This window comes from Salmo salar, chromosome ssa11 (genome assembly GCF_905237065.1).
Source record: "Salmo salar chromosome ssa11, Ssal_v3.1, whole genome shotgun sequence".
Taxonomy (NCBI): Eukaryota; Metazoa; Chordata; class Actinopteri; order Salmoniformes; family Salmonidae; genus Salmo; species Salmo salar.
The window spans coordinates 102,862,591-102,881,935 of record NC_059452.1 but is presented as its reverse complement, the minus strand read 5'-3'; the positions used below and the strand labels follow the sequence as shown (position 1 = coordinate 102,881,935).

Sequence of the window (19,345 nt, the reverse complement as noted above, 5' to 3'; positions counted from 1 at the left end):
AGGCTACCTGCCACCTCTACACTCTAACCACTAGACTACCTACCACCTCTACACTCTAACCACTAGGCTACCTACCTCCTCTAATACTAATAGCCTATAGTACATCATATTTGGTTGTTACAATGATGTTGTTTATTGAGCTTCACCCAAAACGAAATGTTACTAGCCTTAGTCCAAGAAGTCTGACTGTGACGACATAATGTTAGGTTATTGATTCCTAATATATAAAGAAAACATTGAAACAAACCCACCTGTGATTTGATTATAATAGGTTATAAACAATAATGTCCTACAAAAAACGCCTTAGAAGCTATCGCTTTATTTATGTATTTATTTACTCTCAACTTCAAGCTGAAACATTTCTCTAAACATGTGATACTAGTTATCCATTTGCATCAGTATCCTAGAGCCTCCCTCGGACTGCTGTTCATTGCGGATGTATACAACCCGTATTGTCTGAGTGCCGTGCCTGGTCCGTTAATGACGCAAGCCCGACTGGCGACAGTCAGTCTACAAGTTTGACATGTTCACAGTTTACAGCAACTGCTGTGGAACTTAACAATACTTCCCATTTTAAGCGCATCCATTTCGAGAAGGATCCTCTCCAACCATATTTATCGGGACTCTGATGGATCGTGACCAGAGCATAGTGTGGAAAAGTAGTCAGGAGACCTGTCACACTGGTTGAATCAATGTTGTTCACACTCATTTCAATGAAATCAAATGACGTTGAACCAACGTGGAATATATACGTTTAATTGACGTCTGTGCAGAGTGGGTCGTGATTCAAGGTACCTACATCCAACCCGCTCACGGAGAAGCGCTAAGCACGCAGTGAATGTCTGTTTCTATCATCCCAGTATCAAATATTTCTGATCCCTCTTTTGCATAGAAACTAGGCTATTTAAGATTCAAATTAGGTAGAGAAAGACACTGACTAGGCTAAACCAATCATTCCAGACACTTGTAGAATATATGACCAGGCGTATTGAAGCTGTTCTGGTTGCTGGTAGCCCAACGCCCCGTTAAAACGCGTTATGTTGGCGTTTCCTTCATCTCGGCAGTCACCTGTACACCATATACATACAGCGGTGAGCAGTAACAGCTTTTATCTTCTGGATTCAGCTTCACTCAAACATCGTTTTAAGCTTGGTTTTAATATTGAAAGTCACAGCTGATTTCATGGCATTTATATCGATTTGTTCTCCTCTTAAATATGATGTATTTGTTTCAGTGTCTGAATTGTTTAATCAAATCGTTTGCCGACAGCTCCTGATATCCAGACATAAAAACTACAATCTGTCCTGAATTAGCCCAGTTCGCTTGTGCGCCGAGCTATATCCTGTCCACGGTTTTCCTTGGCAAAACTAGCTGGCTAGATGAACTGTGCTCGTTTTCTGTCCTCATTGCCTAACTTCATAAATACTCCACCCTCAACTTCCAAACCCATTTGGTAGTTATACAATCATGTAACTAAGAAATTCGCTTGAAAGAGGCATGAAAGTGTGTTGTTTTATTGATTTATTGATTTATTGAATAGTCATTACTAATTAATGTCGTAAGACAACAGTGGCAAATTATTTTATATATGTTTTTATTTAAGTAGACAACCCAGTTAAACAAGAACAAATTCTTATTTACTATGATGGCCTAACCCGGATGACACTGGACCAATTGTGAACCGCCCCTACGGGACTCCCAATCACAGCCGGTTGTGATACAGCAGAGGATCGAACCGGGGTCTGTAGTGACTCCTCTAGCACTGAGATGCAGTGCCTTAGACCGCTGTGATACAGCCTGGAATGGAACCAGGGTCTGTAGTGACTCCTCTAGTACTGAGATGCAGTGCCTTAGACCGCTGTGATACAGCCTGGAATGGAACCAGGGTCTGTAGTGACTCCTCTAACACTGTGATACAGCCTGGAATGGAACCGGGGTCTGTAGTGACTCCTCTAACACTGAGGTACAGTGCCTTAGACCGCTGTGATACAGCCTGGAATGGAACCGGGGTCTGTAGTGACTCCTCTAACACTGAGATGCAGTGCCTTAGACCGCTGTGATACAGCCTGGAATGGAACCGGGGTCTGTAGTGACTCCTCTAACACTGAGATGCAGTGTCTTAGACCGCTGTGATACAGCCTGGAATGGAACCGGGGTCTGTAGTGACTCCTCTAACACTGAGATGCAGTGTCTTAGACCGCTGTGATACAGCCTGGAATGGAACCGGGGTCTGTAGTGACACCTCTAACACTGAGATGCAGTGTCTTAGACCGCTGTGATACAGCCTGGAATGGAACCGGGGTCTGTAGTGACTCCTCTAGCACTGAGATGCAGTGTCTTAGACCGCTGTGATACAGCCTGGAATGGAACCGGGGTCTGTAGTGACTCCTCTAACACTGAGATGCAGTGTCTTAGACCGCTGTGATACAGCCTGGAATGGAACCGGGGTCTGTAGTGACTCCTCTAACACTGAGATGCAGTGTCTTAGACCGCTGTGATACAGCCTGGAATGGAACCGGGGTCTGTAGTGACTCCTCTAACACTGAGATGCAGTGTCTTAGACCGCTGTGATACAGCCTGGAATGGAACCGGGGTCTGTAGTGACTCCTCTAACACTGAGATGCAGTGCCTTAGACCGCTGTGATACAGCCTGGAATGGAACCAGGGTCTGTAGTGACTCCTCTAGCACTGAGATGCAGTGTCTTAGACCGCTGTGATACAGCCTGGAATGGAACCAGGGTCTGTAGTGACTCCTCTAACACTGAGATGCAGTGTCTTAGACCGCTGTGATACAGCCTGGAATGGAACCAGGGTCTGTAGTGACTCCTCTAACACTGAGATGCAGTGTCTTAGACCGCTGTGATACAGCCTGGAATGGAACCGGGGTCTGTAGTGACTCCTCTAACACTGAGATGTAGTGTCTTAGACCTCTGTGATACAGCCTGGAATGGAACCGGGGTCTGTAGTGACTCCTCTAACACTGAGATGCAGTGTCTTAGACCGCTGTGATACAGCCTGGAATGGAACCGGGGTCTGTAGTGACTCCTCTAACACTGAGATGTAGTGTCTTAGACCGCTGTACCACACAGGAGCCCAAGTGTTATGACTCCGAGTTCAGTTTTGAGATCTGCCGGCGTTGCTGGGCGTCTAGTCGTTTGGGATGAGATATGTAGTGACTTTGCCAAAACAGCCAGAAACACTACATGACCAAAAGTATGTGGACACCTGCTCATCGAACATCTCATTCCAAAATCATGAGCATTAATATAGAGCTGGTCCCCCCCTTTTGCTGCTATAACGGCATCCACTCTTCTGGGAAGGCTTTCCACTAGATGTTGGAACATTGCTGCTATAACAGCGTCCACTCTTCTGGGAAGGCTTTCCACTAGATGTTGGAACATTGCTGCAGGGATTTGCTTCCATTCAGCCTCTAGAGTATTAGTGAGGTCGGGCACTGATGTTTGGTGATTAGGCCTGGCTCACAGTCAGCGTTCCAATTCATCCCAAAGATGTTCGATGGGGTTGAGGTCAGGGCTCTGTGCAGTCCAGTCAAGTTCTTCAACACCGATCTTGACGAATCATTTCTGTATGGACCTCGCTTTGTGTACGGGGGCATTGTCATGCTGAAACAGGAAAGGGCCTTGCCCAAACTGTTGCCACAAAGTTGGGAGCACAGAATCGTCTAAAATGTCATTGTATGCTGTAGTGTTAAGATTCCGTCACTGGAATTAAGGGGCCAAACCCGAACCATGAAAAGCAGCCCCAGCTTGTGTAGCCTACCATTTTGCGGTTGTGACGTTGTTGCTCCTAGACGTTTCCACTTCACAATAACAGCACTACAGTTGACCGGGGCAGCTCTAGCAGGGCAGAAATTTGACTAACTGACTTGTTGGAAAGGTGGCATCCTATGACAGTTTCACGTTGAGAGACACTGAGATCTTCTACTGACAATGTTTGTCTATGGAGATTGCCTGGCTGTGTACTTGATTTTATGCACCTGTCAGCAGCGGGTGTGGCTGAAATAGCGGAATCCACTAATTTGAAGGGGTGTCCACATACTTTTGTATATATAGTGTATGTACATTCCTGTACCCTTAACCTTCTTATTTGTTGATTAAATCTGACTTTATTAGTATAATGAGTAATCCAGGAATGTTATGAGTTAATTGACAAGAGAAAACGCAATGAAAATAGAAACTCTACAGGATGCCAATGGCTACAATGAATGGCTAAATTACTTCCGGAGACAAAGGGACCACGGAATTGTCCTCGTCCTCACCACTCTACATATACATATATGTTTCATATACTGCAATATGAACACACATTACTTAACAGCCAACCTGCTTGCACCAATCCCATGCAATTACAGTAAAATAATGTAAAATAGAAGCCCCGCCTCCCCTAAATTAATTTTAATGATTAATCCATTCATTCATGACAATTACTGTAAAAATAGGTTTATTTAGTTACTGTAAAATGTTTTACTGCATCCCTTTTGTAAATCAAAATTACATTATTTAGCTGAAAATGTACATTTACAAGGGAAACTTGTGGAGTGTAATCATTACAATAATTATTATCTGGGCGATTTGTATTTTTTTTTTACTGAAATAGTCTGAGATTCATGTGGCTCACCCGACAGCCTGAACATTTTAATCTACAGTAGGCATAAGCAATTACTGTAAAGAAATACAGCATTTTAGAGACATTTTTACAGGAGGCTTCCAATTACAGTTAATAGCCATATTTGTTTCCACATTTTACCCATAATGCAATGCAATCTACAACATTTATTCTATGGTACACATTTATGGTATTTTACTGTTGAAATTAAAGTGTTACAGCCAACACTGCCAAACCCTTTCATTTTTTAATTTAACCTTTATTTAACTAGGCAAGTCAGTTAAGAACAAATTCTTATTTTCAATGACGGCCCACCGGGGAACAGTGGGTTAACTGCCTTGTTCAGGGGCAGAATGACAGATTTTTACCTTGTCACCTCTCCTACAACCTGGAGTAGAATAATAGTAAATGAAGTTGTTATGTTGTGCATTTCAGACATCAAAATGAAAAGACATAGAGAGACAGATATTGATAAGTGGAAAAATAATGTTTTGAAACGTTTTCATTATTCTGAAAACAGAATGGTATGGAACAGGTGGCCGTGCAGATCAAAATGGGTTAAATAAATATAAATGTCCTCCTACCTTATACTCAGCCTACCCAACCATACATATTCACTCTATACTAGGTTCATTCATTCATGTATTCATAGTAGGTTATTAATTCTATAAGAGCAATAGAATTCCAATTACTTTTGCAGTGTCGTTGATCATGACTTTAGGATGAGCAGCATACACAGAGAGAGAGATAGACAGAGAGAGAGAGAGATAGACAGAGAGAGAGAAAGAGAGAGAGAGGGAGAGAGGGATAGAGAGAGAGGGAGAGAGAGAGAGACAGCGAGAGAGGGAGAGAGAGAGAGAGAAAGAGAGAGAGAGAGAGAGAGAGAGAGAGAGGGATAGAGGGATAGAGAGACAGAGAGAGAGAGGGATAGAGAGAGAGAGCACACCGCTGCTGTCTGTCTGAATCTTTCTCGAATCCTGGGAAAGTTCCAGGGGCAGGCTGGCTGGCGGAGGGATCTGGCACGCAGGCACAGCGGCTCCAGCCTGGCTGACGCCGGGGTTGTGGCGCTCCGCTCGGCTCGTGGAGGCTCAAGGGCTCCTAGCAAACACGCTCCCCACCTTGCTCTCTCCGCGCCACGCTCAACTGGGCAGCCAGACATCACACGCAGGAACACAGGGACAGGAATCGCCCCCGTCTTTCACAACAGTGAAGCGCTGTCGTGAATGGACATCACACAGCAGAGGTGAGAGATGAAAAATGTAACTTTTTTAAAGGATATTAATAACTTTGTGTTGGTCTTCTAGTGGGTTATTGTAGGCTATCACATACAGGAGCATGTTGTTTAAGGATACAGGGTAATGGAAAATTGTAAATTATACGGTAATTTTGGGTATTATCAGCAGTAAAATACTCTGAAACCTTTTACTGCTGCATACTGTAAATTATGGTGCATTGTGGTAAAATGTTGTGGGTGGAAAAGGAATTGTTGTATTTTGAATGGTACTGTAATTCCACCCCACAGAATACAGTACCGTACCGTATCTTTGGTGTGACAAAAAACCTTTTGACCACTAGTGGGTGCATGGTATTGTTTATTCTGGCTCATTAACATATCTAGAGGTGTGCTCTATTTGTTGCACCCCTGAGAGGGGAATGCGGTACCAATTTAACTCCTATGTGGTTATAGTGCCCCTGCATTGTGTGTAGGAGACAGATTGTAGTGGCAGCAAGTCTTAAACCTTTAAAAGGGATGAGTATTTTGCCATGTAATTTTGGTCTGTTTTGCCCTGTAGTCACTGCCAGTTTGGAAGCCTTTGTTAAAAGGCCTTTATAGAAGTGCCACTGATATAAAACACCAAAATATTAATTAATATACTTTAATGTTTAAAAGCTTTACCTAGCAGCCAAACTGCTCGCACCAATTCTCTGTCATTACAGTTTAAGAAACCCCTCGCCTCAATGAATTTCAAACAGCCATTCATTTATTCAGATTACTGAAGAATTCTTTTTTTTTTTACTGTATTTTACTGTGTGCACTTGCTTTGATACTGTATTAATATTACAGTAGGTGTGCTGTAATATGAAATACAGCATTTTACTGTATTTGCCTGTAAGCTACTGTCATATTCACAGTAAGCCCTTTACAGTGTAGGTAGGTGAAAAAATATGAACATAATGACTGTTGAACACTATGACTAACTTTATTTTATGTCAAACTTTTTATTTCACCTTATATTTAATGATGATCTTAGGTTATTGTGTGTTCATAGGAAGTTAATGTCCCCGTTTGAAAGCGTGGTTGGCTTTTTGGCTATAGTGGGAAACAACATTGTGAAATAGACATTGTGATGCATATGTAACCTACTACTATGCGGAAAGCGGTTACCTTGTCGCTCTGTGATAGTGTGTAACTGTGCAGAGGGCCGGGGAGGGGACCTCGTCCTCAACATGTCATGTACAGAAGAAAATAACTTCCTCGTAGTAAAGGGAAACTGGTGTGTTTACCTTCGGGGTTGTGTGCCGATGATAAAGCATTAGGTAATTAAGCCTATCTCAGCCAGTAGACTGAGTGACGCCAGCTTCAGAAAGGAGTCAACGCAGGCAGAGCGGAACAGACGCGCTGGTGCCGCGCTGCCGCATTCAAGTGCAGTGGGCGTTGAGCGCCTGGAGTGCGTACCACATTTTTCCCCAAATACAAACCTACGCTGTTATAGGCTACTTTTCCAACTAACATATAAGCTAAATATGTGGTGTCAGATGATTCAATTTCTTAGTTCCAGTGGGTTTTTTAATTGACCGTGACTGACTGAACTGAAGAAAGATTAGCTCTGTCCTGCAGCCATAGGAACACAGTGCTGCGCTCAGTCACAGCATAACTCACGTGCCTGCTGCTGCTAGATTACAGTGATGCTTGCTCACGGCATGTTTTGTCATTTTTTATGTTCCCCAGGCTAGTACATTATTTCTAATGCAGATATATCATGATTATAACAATACATTCGTTTTGTTGTCATCTCAGTCCAAGAGAGGTTCAAACATGAAGAGCAACAGACCATAAACAGTAGCCAGGGTTTTTGGGGAGGAAACATAGGACTGAAAATCACAAGAATCACACTTTTACAAGACCACATAAACGACTCAACTACCGGACTACTCTGTGTAGGCTTCCTTAGACTGTTTTACAATGGAATAAATATCCCCCTCTTGCTGTAGGGGAGAGAGAGGGGGTAGCGAGAAAGAGAGAGAGAAATAAATAAATAAAGAGAGCTGGAGAGAGAGAAAGGATGCTGTCACATTAAAGTTGTTTATTTAAAGGAAATATCTGAGTTCTTCCATCTACCAGTACAGTAGCTTATGAATAGCACATTAGGTAATGTTGTAGTCAGCCTGACTACAAGGCAGAGAGAGAGAGAGAGAGAGAGAGAGAGAGAGAGAGAGAGAGAGAGGATGCCTGTCTGGGTCAGAATGTTTCAGTTTCCATGCTGTCTGTCCGTCTGTGAGTGGTGTGACCCATGCTGTCTGTCTGTCCGTCTGTTCCTCTGTGAGTGGTGTGACCCATGCTGTCTGTCTGTCTGTCTGTCCGTCTCTGAGTGGTGTGACCCATGCTGGCCAGACTGTGAGGCTCCTCTCTATGAGACAGTGGGATGTACACTGAGTCAATACTTTGTAGAAGCACCTTTGGCGGCGATTATAGCTGTGAGTCTTTTTTTGGGTGAGTCTCTAAGAGCTTTCCACATCTGGATTGTACAATATTTGGCCATTATTCTTTAAAAAAAATTATTCAAGCTCTGTCAAGTTGGTTGTTGATCATTACTAGACAGCCATTTTCAAGTCTTGCCATATATTTTCAAGCTGATTTCACTCAAAACTGTAACTTGGCCACTCAGGAACATTCAATATATTCTTGGTAAGCAACTCCAGTGTAGATTTGGCCTTGTGTTTTAAGTTATTGTCCTGCTGAAAGGTGAACTCATCTCCCAGTGTCTGGTGGAAAGCAGACTGAACCAGGTTTTCCTCTAGGGTTTTCTCCATGGTTATAGCTGTATTCTGTTTCTATTGGTCCTGAAAAACTCCCTAGTCCTTACCGATACAAACAGGATGCATGGTTATCATTTTTATGGTATACAGGCTTCCTTCTCTTCACTCTGTCAATTAGGTTATAGTATTGTGGAGTAACTACAATGTTGTTGATCCATCCTCAGTCGTCTCCTATCACAACCATTAAACTCTGTATCTGTTTTAAAATCACCATTGGCCTCATCAAATCAAAGTTTATTTGTCACGTACGCCGAATACAACAGGTGTAGACCTTACAGTAAAATGCTTACTTACAGGCTCTAACCAATAGTGCAAAAAAGGTATTAGGTGAACAATAGGTAAGTAAAGAAATAAAAACAACAGTAAAAAGACAGTGAAAAACAGTAGCGAGTCTATAAAAGTAGCGAGGCTACATACAGTAGAGAGGCTACATACAGTAGAGAGGCTATATACAGTAGAGAGGCTATATACAGTAGCGAGGCTACATACAGACACCGGTTAGTCAGGCTGATTGAGGTAGTATGTACATGTAGATATGGTTAAAGTGACTATGCATATATGATGAACAGAGAGTAGCAGTAGCTTAAAAGAGGGGTTGGTGGGTGGCGGGACACAATGCAGATAGAAATCCCTGAGCAGTTTCCTTCCTCTCCGGCAACTTCTAAAAACATGTTTCACTTTGTCATTATGGGGTATTGTATGTAGATGGGGTAAGAGGAAAAAAAATCAATAATGGGGAATAAGTCAAAGGGGTATGAAGACTTTCTGAAGGCCATATACATCCATATAGTCCCCATAGACTTGATTCAGTGTCCTAGTCCTAATTCTCTCCTAAGTCTTCTGTTGTATTTAACCTCTGGTTCATATGACTCACAGCCCTGCTGAACAGCTCTTTGTTTCTGTTAAATGTGCGCCTAATTTCATCTCTCTCTTCTCTGGTCAGATGACTGAAACCTGACCTGCATGAGGAATAACATTCACTTCTGGAGGCTACCATTCTGACCAGACCGTATTTCTGCTAAGAGAGAGAGAGAGAGAGGGAGAAAGAGACAGAGAAAAAAAAGATATTTGGGATTATTCCAACATTCCCACCTCCGTTCCAGACCTTCCTCCTGCTACCAGGACTCCTGGTCTCTTCAGGAAGCACCAACGGAACTAATGAACCCCAGCTTCTGTTTACATAGACTCCTCACACTCCTCTTTGAGCTCCATCCCTGATCTCCTTTACCCGTCTGGGTAACAATCCATCCATCACACTCCTCTTCTATCCCCCTGTCCCCCCCCCCTTCTCTCACCTCCTCTCATCACATTCCCTCCCTCTTTCACCCGACGTGGTGTTTCTCATCCCTCCCTCCATCCATCTCTACATAGCACCATCCATCCCTCATGCATTCTTCCACCTCCATCACGTCCCTCTTCTCCTTCACCAGCCCTGCAGTGAAGAGGCTTCTGGGATGGAAACAGGGGGATGAGGAGGAGAAGTGGGCGGAGAAGGCTGTGGACTCCCTGGTCAAGAAACTAAAGAAGAAGAAGGGAGCGATGGAGGATCTGGAGAAGGCCCTCAGCTGCCCCGGACAGCCCAGTGAGTAACCCCGTCTGATCAAATCACATTTTATTTGTCACATGCGTTGGTGTGGATTAACAGTGAAATGCTTCCTTACAGGTCTTTCCCAACAATGCAGAGAGAAAGAAAATAGAGACATAATAGAAAAGTAATAACATGTAAAAAAAAAAATACACAATGAGTAACGATAACTTGGCTATATACACGGGGTACCAGTACTGAGTCAATGATAACCAGGTTATATACAGGAAGTACCAGGTAATAACTTGGCTATGTACACGGGGTACCAGTACTGAGTCAATGATAACCAGGTTATATACAGGAAGTACCAGGTAATAACGTGGCTACAAACACAAGGTACCCACAAATGTTCCATACGTACAAAAAGCTTATTTCTCTCAAATTTTGTGCACAAATTTGTTTACATCCATGTTAGTGAGCATTTCTCCTTTTGCCAAGATAATCCATCCACCTGACAGGTGTGGCATATCAAGAATCTGATTAAACAGGATGACCATTACACAGGTGCACCTTGTGCTGGGGACAATAAAAGGCCACTCTAAAATGTGCAGTTTTGTCACACCACATAATGCCACAGATGTCTCAAGTTTTGAGGAAGCGTGCAATTGGCATGTTGACTGCAGGAATGTCCACCAGAGCTGGAGAAAAATCCACCAGGGGAAATTTAATGTTAATTTCTCTACCATAAGCCTCTACTCTACCAACGTCGTTTTAGAGAATTTGGCAGTACTTCCAACCGGCCTCACAACCGCAGACCACATGTAACCACGCAAGCCCAGAACCTCCTCTTCTAACTTCTTCACCTGTGGGATCATCTGAGACCAGCCACCTGGGCAGCTGATGAAACTGAGAAGTATTTCTGTCTGTAATAAAGCCCTTTTGTGGGGAAAAACTCATTCTGATTGGCTGGACCTGGCTCCTTAGTGGGTGGACCTATGCCCTACCAGGCCCACCTATGACTGAGTGAAATCCATAGATTAGGGCCTAATGCATTTATTTCAATTGACTGTTTTCCTTATTTCCTTGCTGAAACTCAGTAAAATCGTTGAAATTGTTGCATGTTGCATTTATATTTTTGTTCAGTATATTTAGAAGTCTTATGGCTTGGGGGTAGAAGCTGTTCAGGGTCCTGTTGGTTCCAGACTTGGTGCACTGGTACCACTTGCCGTGCGGTAGCAGTCTATGACTTGGGTGGCTGGAGTCTTAGGGCCTTCGTCTGACACCGCCTGGTATAGAGGTCCTGGATGGCAGGGAGCTCGGCCCCTGTGATCAAATCAAATCACATGTATTTATTTAGCCCTTCTTACATCAGCTTATATTTCAAAGTGCTGTACAGAAACCCAGCCTAAAACCCCAAACAGCAAGCAATGCAGGTGTAGAAGCACGGTGGCTAGGAAAAACTCCCTAGAAAGGCCAAAACCTAGAAAGAAACCTAGAGAGGTATCAGGCTATGAGGGGTGGCCAATCCTCTTCTGGCTGTCCCGGGTGGAGATTATAACAGAACATGGCCAAGATGTTCAAATGTTCATAAATGACCAGCATGGTCAAATAATAATGATCACAGTAGTTATCGAAGGTGCAACAGGTCAGCACCTCAGGAGTAAATGTCAGTTGACTTTTCATAGCCGATCATTGAGAGTATCTCTACCGCTCCTGCTGTCTCTAGAGAGTTGAAAACAGCAGGCCTGGGACAGGTAGCACGTCTGGTGAACAGGTCAGGGTTCCATAGACACGGGCAGAACAGTTGAAACTGGAGCAGCAGCACGGCCAGGTGGACTGGGGACAGCAAGGAGTCATCATGCCAGGTAGTCCTGAGACATGGTCCTAGGGCTCAGGTCCTCCGAGAGAGAGAAACAATGAAAGAGAGAAATAGAGCATACTTAAATTCACACAGGACACCGGATAAGGCAGGAGAAATACTCCAGATATAACAGACTGACCCTAGCCCCCCGACACATAAACTACTGCAGCATAAATACTGGAGGCTGAGACAGGAGGGGTCAGGAGACACTGTGGTCCCATCCGATGATACCCCCGGACAGGGCCAAACAGGCAGGATATAACCCCACCCACTTTGCCAAAGTACAGCCCCCACACCACTAGAGGGTTATCTTCAACCACCAACTTACCATCCTGAGACAAGGCCGAGTATCGCCCACAAAGATCTCCGCCAAGGCACAACCCAAGGGGGGGGCGCCAACCCAGACAGGAAAACCACGTCAGTGACTCAACCCACTCAAGTGATGTACCCCTCCTAGGGACGGCATGGAAGAGCACCAGTAAGCCAGTGACTCAGCCCCTATAATAGGGTTAGAGGCAGAGAATCCCAGTGGAGAGAGGGGAACCGGCCAGGCAGAGACACCAAGGGCAGTTCATTGCTCCAGTGCCTTTCCGTTCATCTTCACACTCCTGGGCCGGACTACACTCAATCATAGGACCTACTGAAGAGATGAGTCTTCAATAAAGACTTAAAGGTTGAGCGAGTCTGCGTCTCACATGGGTAGGCAGACCATTCCATAAAAATGAAGCTCTATAAGAGAAAGCCCTGCCTGCAGCTGTTTGCTTATAAATTCTAGGGACAATAAGGAGGCCTGCGTCTTGTGACCGTAGCGTACATGTAGGTATGTACGGCAGGACCAAATCGGAAAGATAGGTAGGAGCAAGCCCATGTAATGCTTTGCAGGTTAGCAGTAAAACCTTGATATCAGCCCTTGTCTTAACAGATAGCCAGTGTAGGGAGGCTAGCACTGGAGTAATATGATCAAATTCTTTGGTTCTAGTCAGAATTCTAGCAGCCGTGTTTAGCACTAACTGATGTTTATTTAGTGCTTTATCCGGGTAGGCGGAAAGTAGAGCATTGCAGTAGTCTAACCTAGAAGTGACAAAAGCATGGATGAATTTTTCTGCATCATTTTTGGACAGAAAATATCAGATTTTTTGCAATGTTACGTAGATGGAAAAAAAGCTGTCCTTGAAACAGTTGATATGTTTGTTAAAAGAGAGATCGGGGTCCAGAGTAAGGTCCTTCACAGTTTTATTTGAGACGACTGTATAACCATCAAGATTAATGTCAGATTCAACAGAAGATCTCTTTGTTTCTTGGGACCTAGAACAAGCATCTCTGTTTTGTCCGAGTTTAAAAGTAGAAAGTTTGCGGCCATCCACTTCCTTATGTCTGAAACACAGGCTTCCAGCGAGGGCAATTTTGGGGCTTCACCATGTTTCATCGAAATGTACAGCTGTGTGTCATCCGCATAGCAGTGAAAGTTAACATTATGTTTTCGAATGACATCCCCAAGAGGTAAAATATATAGTGAAGGTCCTAAAACGGAACCTTGAGGAACACCAACATTTACAGTTGATTTGTCAGAGGACAAACCATCCACAGAGACAAACTGATATCTTTCCGACAGATAAGATCTAAACCAGGCCAGAACTTGTCCGTGTAGACCAATTTGGGTTTCCAATCTCTCCAAAAGAATGAGGTGATCGATGGTATCAAAAGCAGCACTAAGGTCTAGGAGCACGAGGACAGATGCAGAGCCTCAGTCTGACGCCATTAAAAGGTTGACAAGTGCAGTCTCAGTGCTATGATGGGGTCTAAAACCAGACTGAAGCATTTCGTATGCATTGTTTGTCTTCAGTAAGGCAGTGAGTTGCTGCGCAACAGCTTTTTCAATTTTCTTTGAGAGGAATGTGAGATTCGATATAGGCCGATAGTTTTTTATATTTTCTGGATCAAGGTTCGGCTTTTTCAAGAGATGCTTTATTACTGCCACTTTTAGTGAGTTTGGTACACATCCGGTGGATAGAGAGCCATTTATTATGTTCAACATAGGAGGTCCAAGCACAGGAAGCAGCTCTTTCAGTAGTTTAATTGGAATAGGGTCCAGTTTGTAGCTTGAAGGTTTAGAGGCCATGATTATTTTCATCATTGTGTCAAGAGATATAGTACTAAAACACTTGAGTGTCTCCCTTGATCATAGGTCCTGGCAGAGTTGTGCAGACTCAGGACAACTGAGCTTTGGAGGAATACGCAGATTTAAAGAGGAGTCCGTAATTTGCTTTCTAATGATCATGATCTTTTCCTCAAAGAAGTTCATGAATTTATTACTGCTGAAGTGAAAGCCATCCTCTCTTGAGGAATGCTGCTTTTCAGTTAGCTTTGCGACAGTATCAAAAATACATTTTGGATTGTTCTTATTTTCCTCAATTAAGTTGGAAAAATAGGATGATCGAGCAGCAGTGAGGGCTCTTCGATACTGCACGGTACTGTCTTTCCAAGCTAGTCGGAAGACTTCCAGTTTGGTGTGGCGCCATTTCCGTTCCAATTTTCTTGAAGCTTGCTTCAGAGCTCGGGTATTTTCTGTATACCAGGGAGCTAGTTTCTTATGACAAATGTTTTTAGTTTTTAGGGGTGCGACTGCATCTAGGGTATTGCGCAAGGTTAAATTGAGTTCCTCAGTTAGGTGGTTAACTGATTTTTGTCCTCTGACGTCCTTGGGTAGGCAGAGGGAGTCTGGAAGGGCATCAAGGAATCTTTGGGTTTTCTGAGAATTTATAGCACGACTTTTGATGATCCTTGGTTGGGGTCTGAGCAGATTATTTGTTACGATTGCAAACATAATAAAATGGTGGTTCGATAGTCCAGGATTATGAGGAAAAACATTAAGATCCACAACATTTATTCCATGGGACATACTAGGTCCAGAGTATGACTGTGGCAGTGAGTAGGTCCAGAGACATGTTGGACAAAACCCACTGAGTCAATGATGGCTCCGAAAGCCTTTTGGAGTGGGTCTGTGGACTTTTCCATGTGAATGTTAAAGTCACCAAAAATTAGAATATTATCTGCTATGACTACAAGGTCCGATAGGAATTCAGGGAACTCAGTGAGGAACGCTGTATATGGCCCAGGAGGCCTGTAAACAGTAGCTATAAAAAGTGATTGAGTAGGCTGCATAGATTTCATGACTAGAAGCTCAAAAGACGAAAACGTAGTTTTTTTTTTGTAAATTGAAATTTGCTATCGGAAATGTTAGCAACACCTCCGCCTTTGTGGGATGCGCGGGAGATATGGTCACTAGTGTAACCAGGTGAGGCCTCATTTAACACAGTAAATTCATCAGGCTTAAGCCATGTTTCAGTCAGGCCAATCACATCAAGATTATGATCAGTGATTAGTTCATTCACTATAACTGCCTTGGAAGTGAGGGATCTAACATTAAGTAGCCCTATTTTGAGATGTGAGGTATCACAATCTCTTTCAATAATGGCAGGAATGGAGGAGGTCTTTATTCTAGTGAGATTGCTAAGGCGAACACCGCCATGTTTAGTTTTGCCCAACCTATGTCGAGGCACAGACACGGTCTCAGTGGGGATAGCTGAGCTGACTACACTGACTGTGCTAGTGGCAGACTCCACTAAGCTGGCAGGCTGGCTAACAGCCTGCTGCCTGGCCTGCACCCTATTTCATTGTGGAGCTAGGGGAGTTAGAGCCCTGTCTATGTTTGTAGATAAGATGAGAGCGCCCCTCCAGCTAGGATGGAGTCCGTCACTCCTCAACAGGCCAGGCTTGGTCCTGTTTGTGGGTGAGTCCCAGAAAGACGGCCAATTATCTACAAATTCTATCTTTTGGGAGGGGCAGAAAACAGTTTTCAACCAGCGATTGAGTTGTGAGACTCTGCTGTAGAGCTCATCACACCCCCTAACTGGGAGGGGGCCAGAGACAATTACTCGATGCCGACACATCTTTCTAGCTGATTTACATGCTGAAGCTATGTTGCGCTTGGTGACCTCTGACTGTTTCATCCTAACATCGTTGGTGCCGACATGGATAACAATATCCCTATACTCTCTATACTCGCCAGTTTTAGCTTTAGCCAGCACCATCTTCAGATTAGCCTTAACGTTGGTAGCCCTGCCCCCTGGTAAACAGTGTATGATCGCTGGATGATTCGTTTTAAGTCTAATACTACGGGTAATGGAGTCGCCAATGACTAGGGTTTTCAATTTGTCAGAGCTAATGGTGGGAGGCTTCGGCGTCTCAGACCCCGTAACGGGAGGAGGAGAGACCAGAGAAGGCTTGGTCTCTGACTCCGACTCGCTGCTTAATGGGGAGAACCGGTTTAAAGTTTCTGTCGGCTGAATGAGCGACACCGGTTGAGCATTCCTACAGCGTTTCCCTCCAGAAGCCATGAGAAAGTTGTCAGGCTGCAGGGACCGTGTGAGGGGATTTATACTACTATCTGTACTTACTGGTGGCACAGACGCTGTTTCATCCTTTCCTACACTGAAATTACCCTTGCCTAACGATTGCGTCTGAAGCTGGGCTTGCAGCACAGCTATCCTTGCCGTAAGGCGATCGTTCTCCTGAATATTATCAGTACAGCGATTGCAATTAGAAGGCATCATGTTAATGTTACTACTTAGCTTCGGCTGCTGGAGGTCCTGACGAACCATGTCCAGATAAAGCATACGGAGTGAAAAAGTTGAGTGAGGGAAAAAATAAAAAATATAAACGGTAATTAAAAGTAAAAACTGTGAAGTTGTCAGGTAGCAAAGTAAAGTTAGCAACAAAACGCACAGCAGCACGTAAACAAGTCTGCAAGTTGTGACCGGAAATTATGTACTGGGACATACGCACTACTCTCTGTTGCACCTTGCGGTCAGATGCCAAGCAGTTACCATACCAACCGGTGATGCAGCCAGTCAAGATGCTCTCAATGGTGCCGCTGTAAAACGTTTTGAGGATCTGAGGGCCCACGTCAAATCTTTTCAGCCTCCTGAGGGGGAAGAGGCTTTGTCGTGCCCTCTTCACGGCTGTGTCGGTGCGTTTGGACTAGAGGTCGACTGATTAAATGGGAATGGCCGATTAATTAGGGCCGATTTCAAGGTTTCATAATCGGTAATCGGCATTTTTGGACACCGATTGTGGCCGATTACATTGCACTCCACGAGGAGCCTGCATGGCAGGCTGACTACCTGTTACGCGAGTGTAGCAAGAAGCCAAGGTAAGTTGCTAGCTAGCATTTAACTTATCTTATAAAAAACAATCAATCTTAACATAATCACTAGTTAACTACACATGGTTGATGATATTACTAGTTTATCTAGCTTGTCCTGCGTTGCATATAATCGATTCGGTGCCTGTTAATTTCTCATCGAATCACAGCCTACTTCGTCAAACAGGTGATGAATTAACAAGCGCGAAAAAAGCACTGTCGTTGCACCAATGTGTACCTAACCATAAACATCAATGCCTTTCTTTAAAATCAATACACAAGTATATATTTTTAAACCTGCATATTTAGTTAATATTGCCTACTAACATGATTTTCTTTTAACTAGGAAAATTGTGTCACTTCTCTTGCGTTCCGTGCAAGCAGTCTCGTTGCGACCTGTGAAGACCATTTATTCCTAACAAAGACCGTAATTAATTTGCCAGAATTGTACATAGTTATGACATAACATTGAAGGTTGTGCAATGCAACAGCAATATTTAGACTTAGGGATGCCACCCGTTAGATAAAATACGGAACGGTTCCGTATTTCACTGAAAGAATAAAGGTTTTGTTTTTCGAAATGATAGTTTCTGGATTTAACCATATTAATGACCTAAGGCTCGTATTTCTGTGTGTTATTATGTTATAATTAAGTCTATGATTTGATATTTGATAGAGAAGTCTGACTGAGCGGTGGTAGGCAGCAGCAGGCTCGTAAGCATTCATTCAAACAGCACTTTCGTGCGTTTGCCAGCAGCTCATCGCTGTGCTTCAAGCATTGAGCTGTTTATGACTTCAAGCCTATCAACTCCCGAGATTAGGCTGGTGTAACCGATGTGAAATGGCTAGCTAGTTAGCGGGGTGCGCGCTAATAGCGTTTCAATTGGTGATGTCACTCGCTCTGAGACCTTGAAGTAGTTGTTCCCCTTGCTCTGCAAGGGCAGCGGCTTTTGTGGAGCGATGGATAACGATGCTTCGAGGGTGGGTGTTGTCAATGTGTTCCTGGTTCGAACCCAGGTAGGAGCTAGGAGAGGGCCTAACTCTTACACTGGCAATACTAAAGTGCCTATAAGAACATCCAATAGTCAAAGGTATATGAAATACAAATGGTATAGAGAGAAATAGTCCTATAATTCCTATAATAACTACAACCTAAAACTTCTTACCTGGGAATATTGAAGGCTCATGTTAAATGGAACCACCAGCTTTCATAGGGTTCTTATGTTCTGAGCAAGGAACTTAAACGTTAGCTTTTTTACATGGCACATATTGCACTTTTACTTTCTTCTCCAACACTTTGTTTTTGCATTATTTAAACCGAATTGAACAAGTTTCATTATTTATTTGAGGCTAAATTGATTTTATTGATATATTATATTAAGTTAAAATAAAAGTGTTCATTCAGTATTGTTGTAATTGTCAATATTACAAATAAATAAATAAATAAAATCGTCCGATTAATCATAATCGGCCTTTTTGGTCCTCCAATAATCGGTATCGGCGTCGGCCTCGAAAACTCATAATCGGTCGACCTCTAGTTTGGACCAGGATAGATCCTTAGTGATGTGGACACAGAGAAACTTCAAGCTCTCGACTTGCTCCATATCGCCCTGTCGATGTAAATGGGGGTCTGCTCGACCCCTCGTTTCCTGTAGTCCACTATCATCTCCTTTGTCTTGCTGACATTGAGGGAGAGGTTGTTGTCCTGGCACCACACTGCCAGGTCTCTGACCTCCTCCCTATAGGCTGTCTCATCATCGTCGGTGATCAGGCCTACCACTGTTATGTCGTCAGCAAACTTAATGATGTTGTTGGAGTCGTGCTTGGCCACGCAGTTGTGGGTGAACAGGGAGTACAGCAGGGGACTAAGCACGCAACTCTGAGAGGCCCCTGTGTTGAGGGTCAGTGTGGCGGATGTGTTGTTGCCTATCTTTACCACCTGGGGCGTCCCGACAGGAAGTCCATGATCCAGTTGCAGAGGGAGGTGTTCAGTCCCAGGGTCCTTAGCTTGGTGATGAGCTTGGAGGGCACTGTGTTGTTGAACGCTGAGCTGTAGTCAATATACAGCATTCTCTCGTAGGTGTTCCTTTTG

The 19,345-nt window shown here is 43.8% G+C and overlaps 1 protein-coding gene across 6 annotated transcripts in view; it reads left to right on the top strand.

Annotated features, from left to right (window-relative positions):
• The first annotated feature begins 525 nt into the window (after positions 1-525).
• The window catches only part of smad9 (SMAD family member 9), a 38,073-nt gene continuing 19,253 nt past the window's right edge, over positions 526-19,345 (top strand). The window contains exons 1-3 of one of the 6 annotated variants that reach the window (XM_014129760.2): positions 526-791; positions 5,613-5,869; positions 9,608-10,246. In XM_014129760.2, the coding sequence (XP_013985235.1) occupies positions 10,051-10,246 (196 nt within the window). In that variant the 5' untranslated portion in view covers positions 526-791; positions 5,613-5,869; positions 9,608-10,050. Of the gene's footprint in view, positions 792-1,074; positions 1,092-5,517; positions 5,886-9,607; positions 10,247-19,345 lie in introns of those variants that run through there. The other 5 variants (XM_014129762.2, XM_045690211.1, XM_014129765.2 and 2 more) reach the window with 5 other exon arrangements.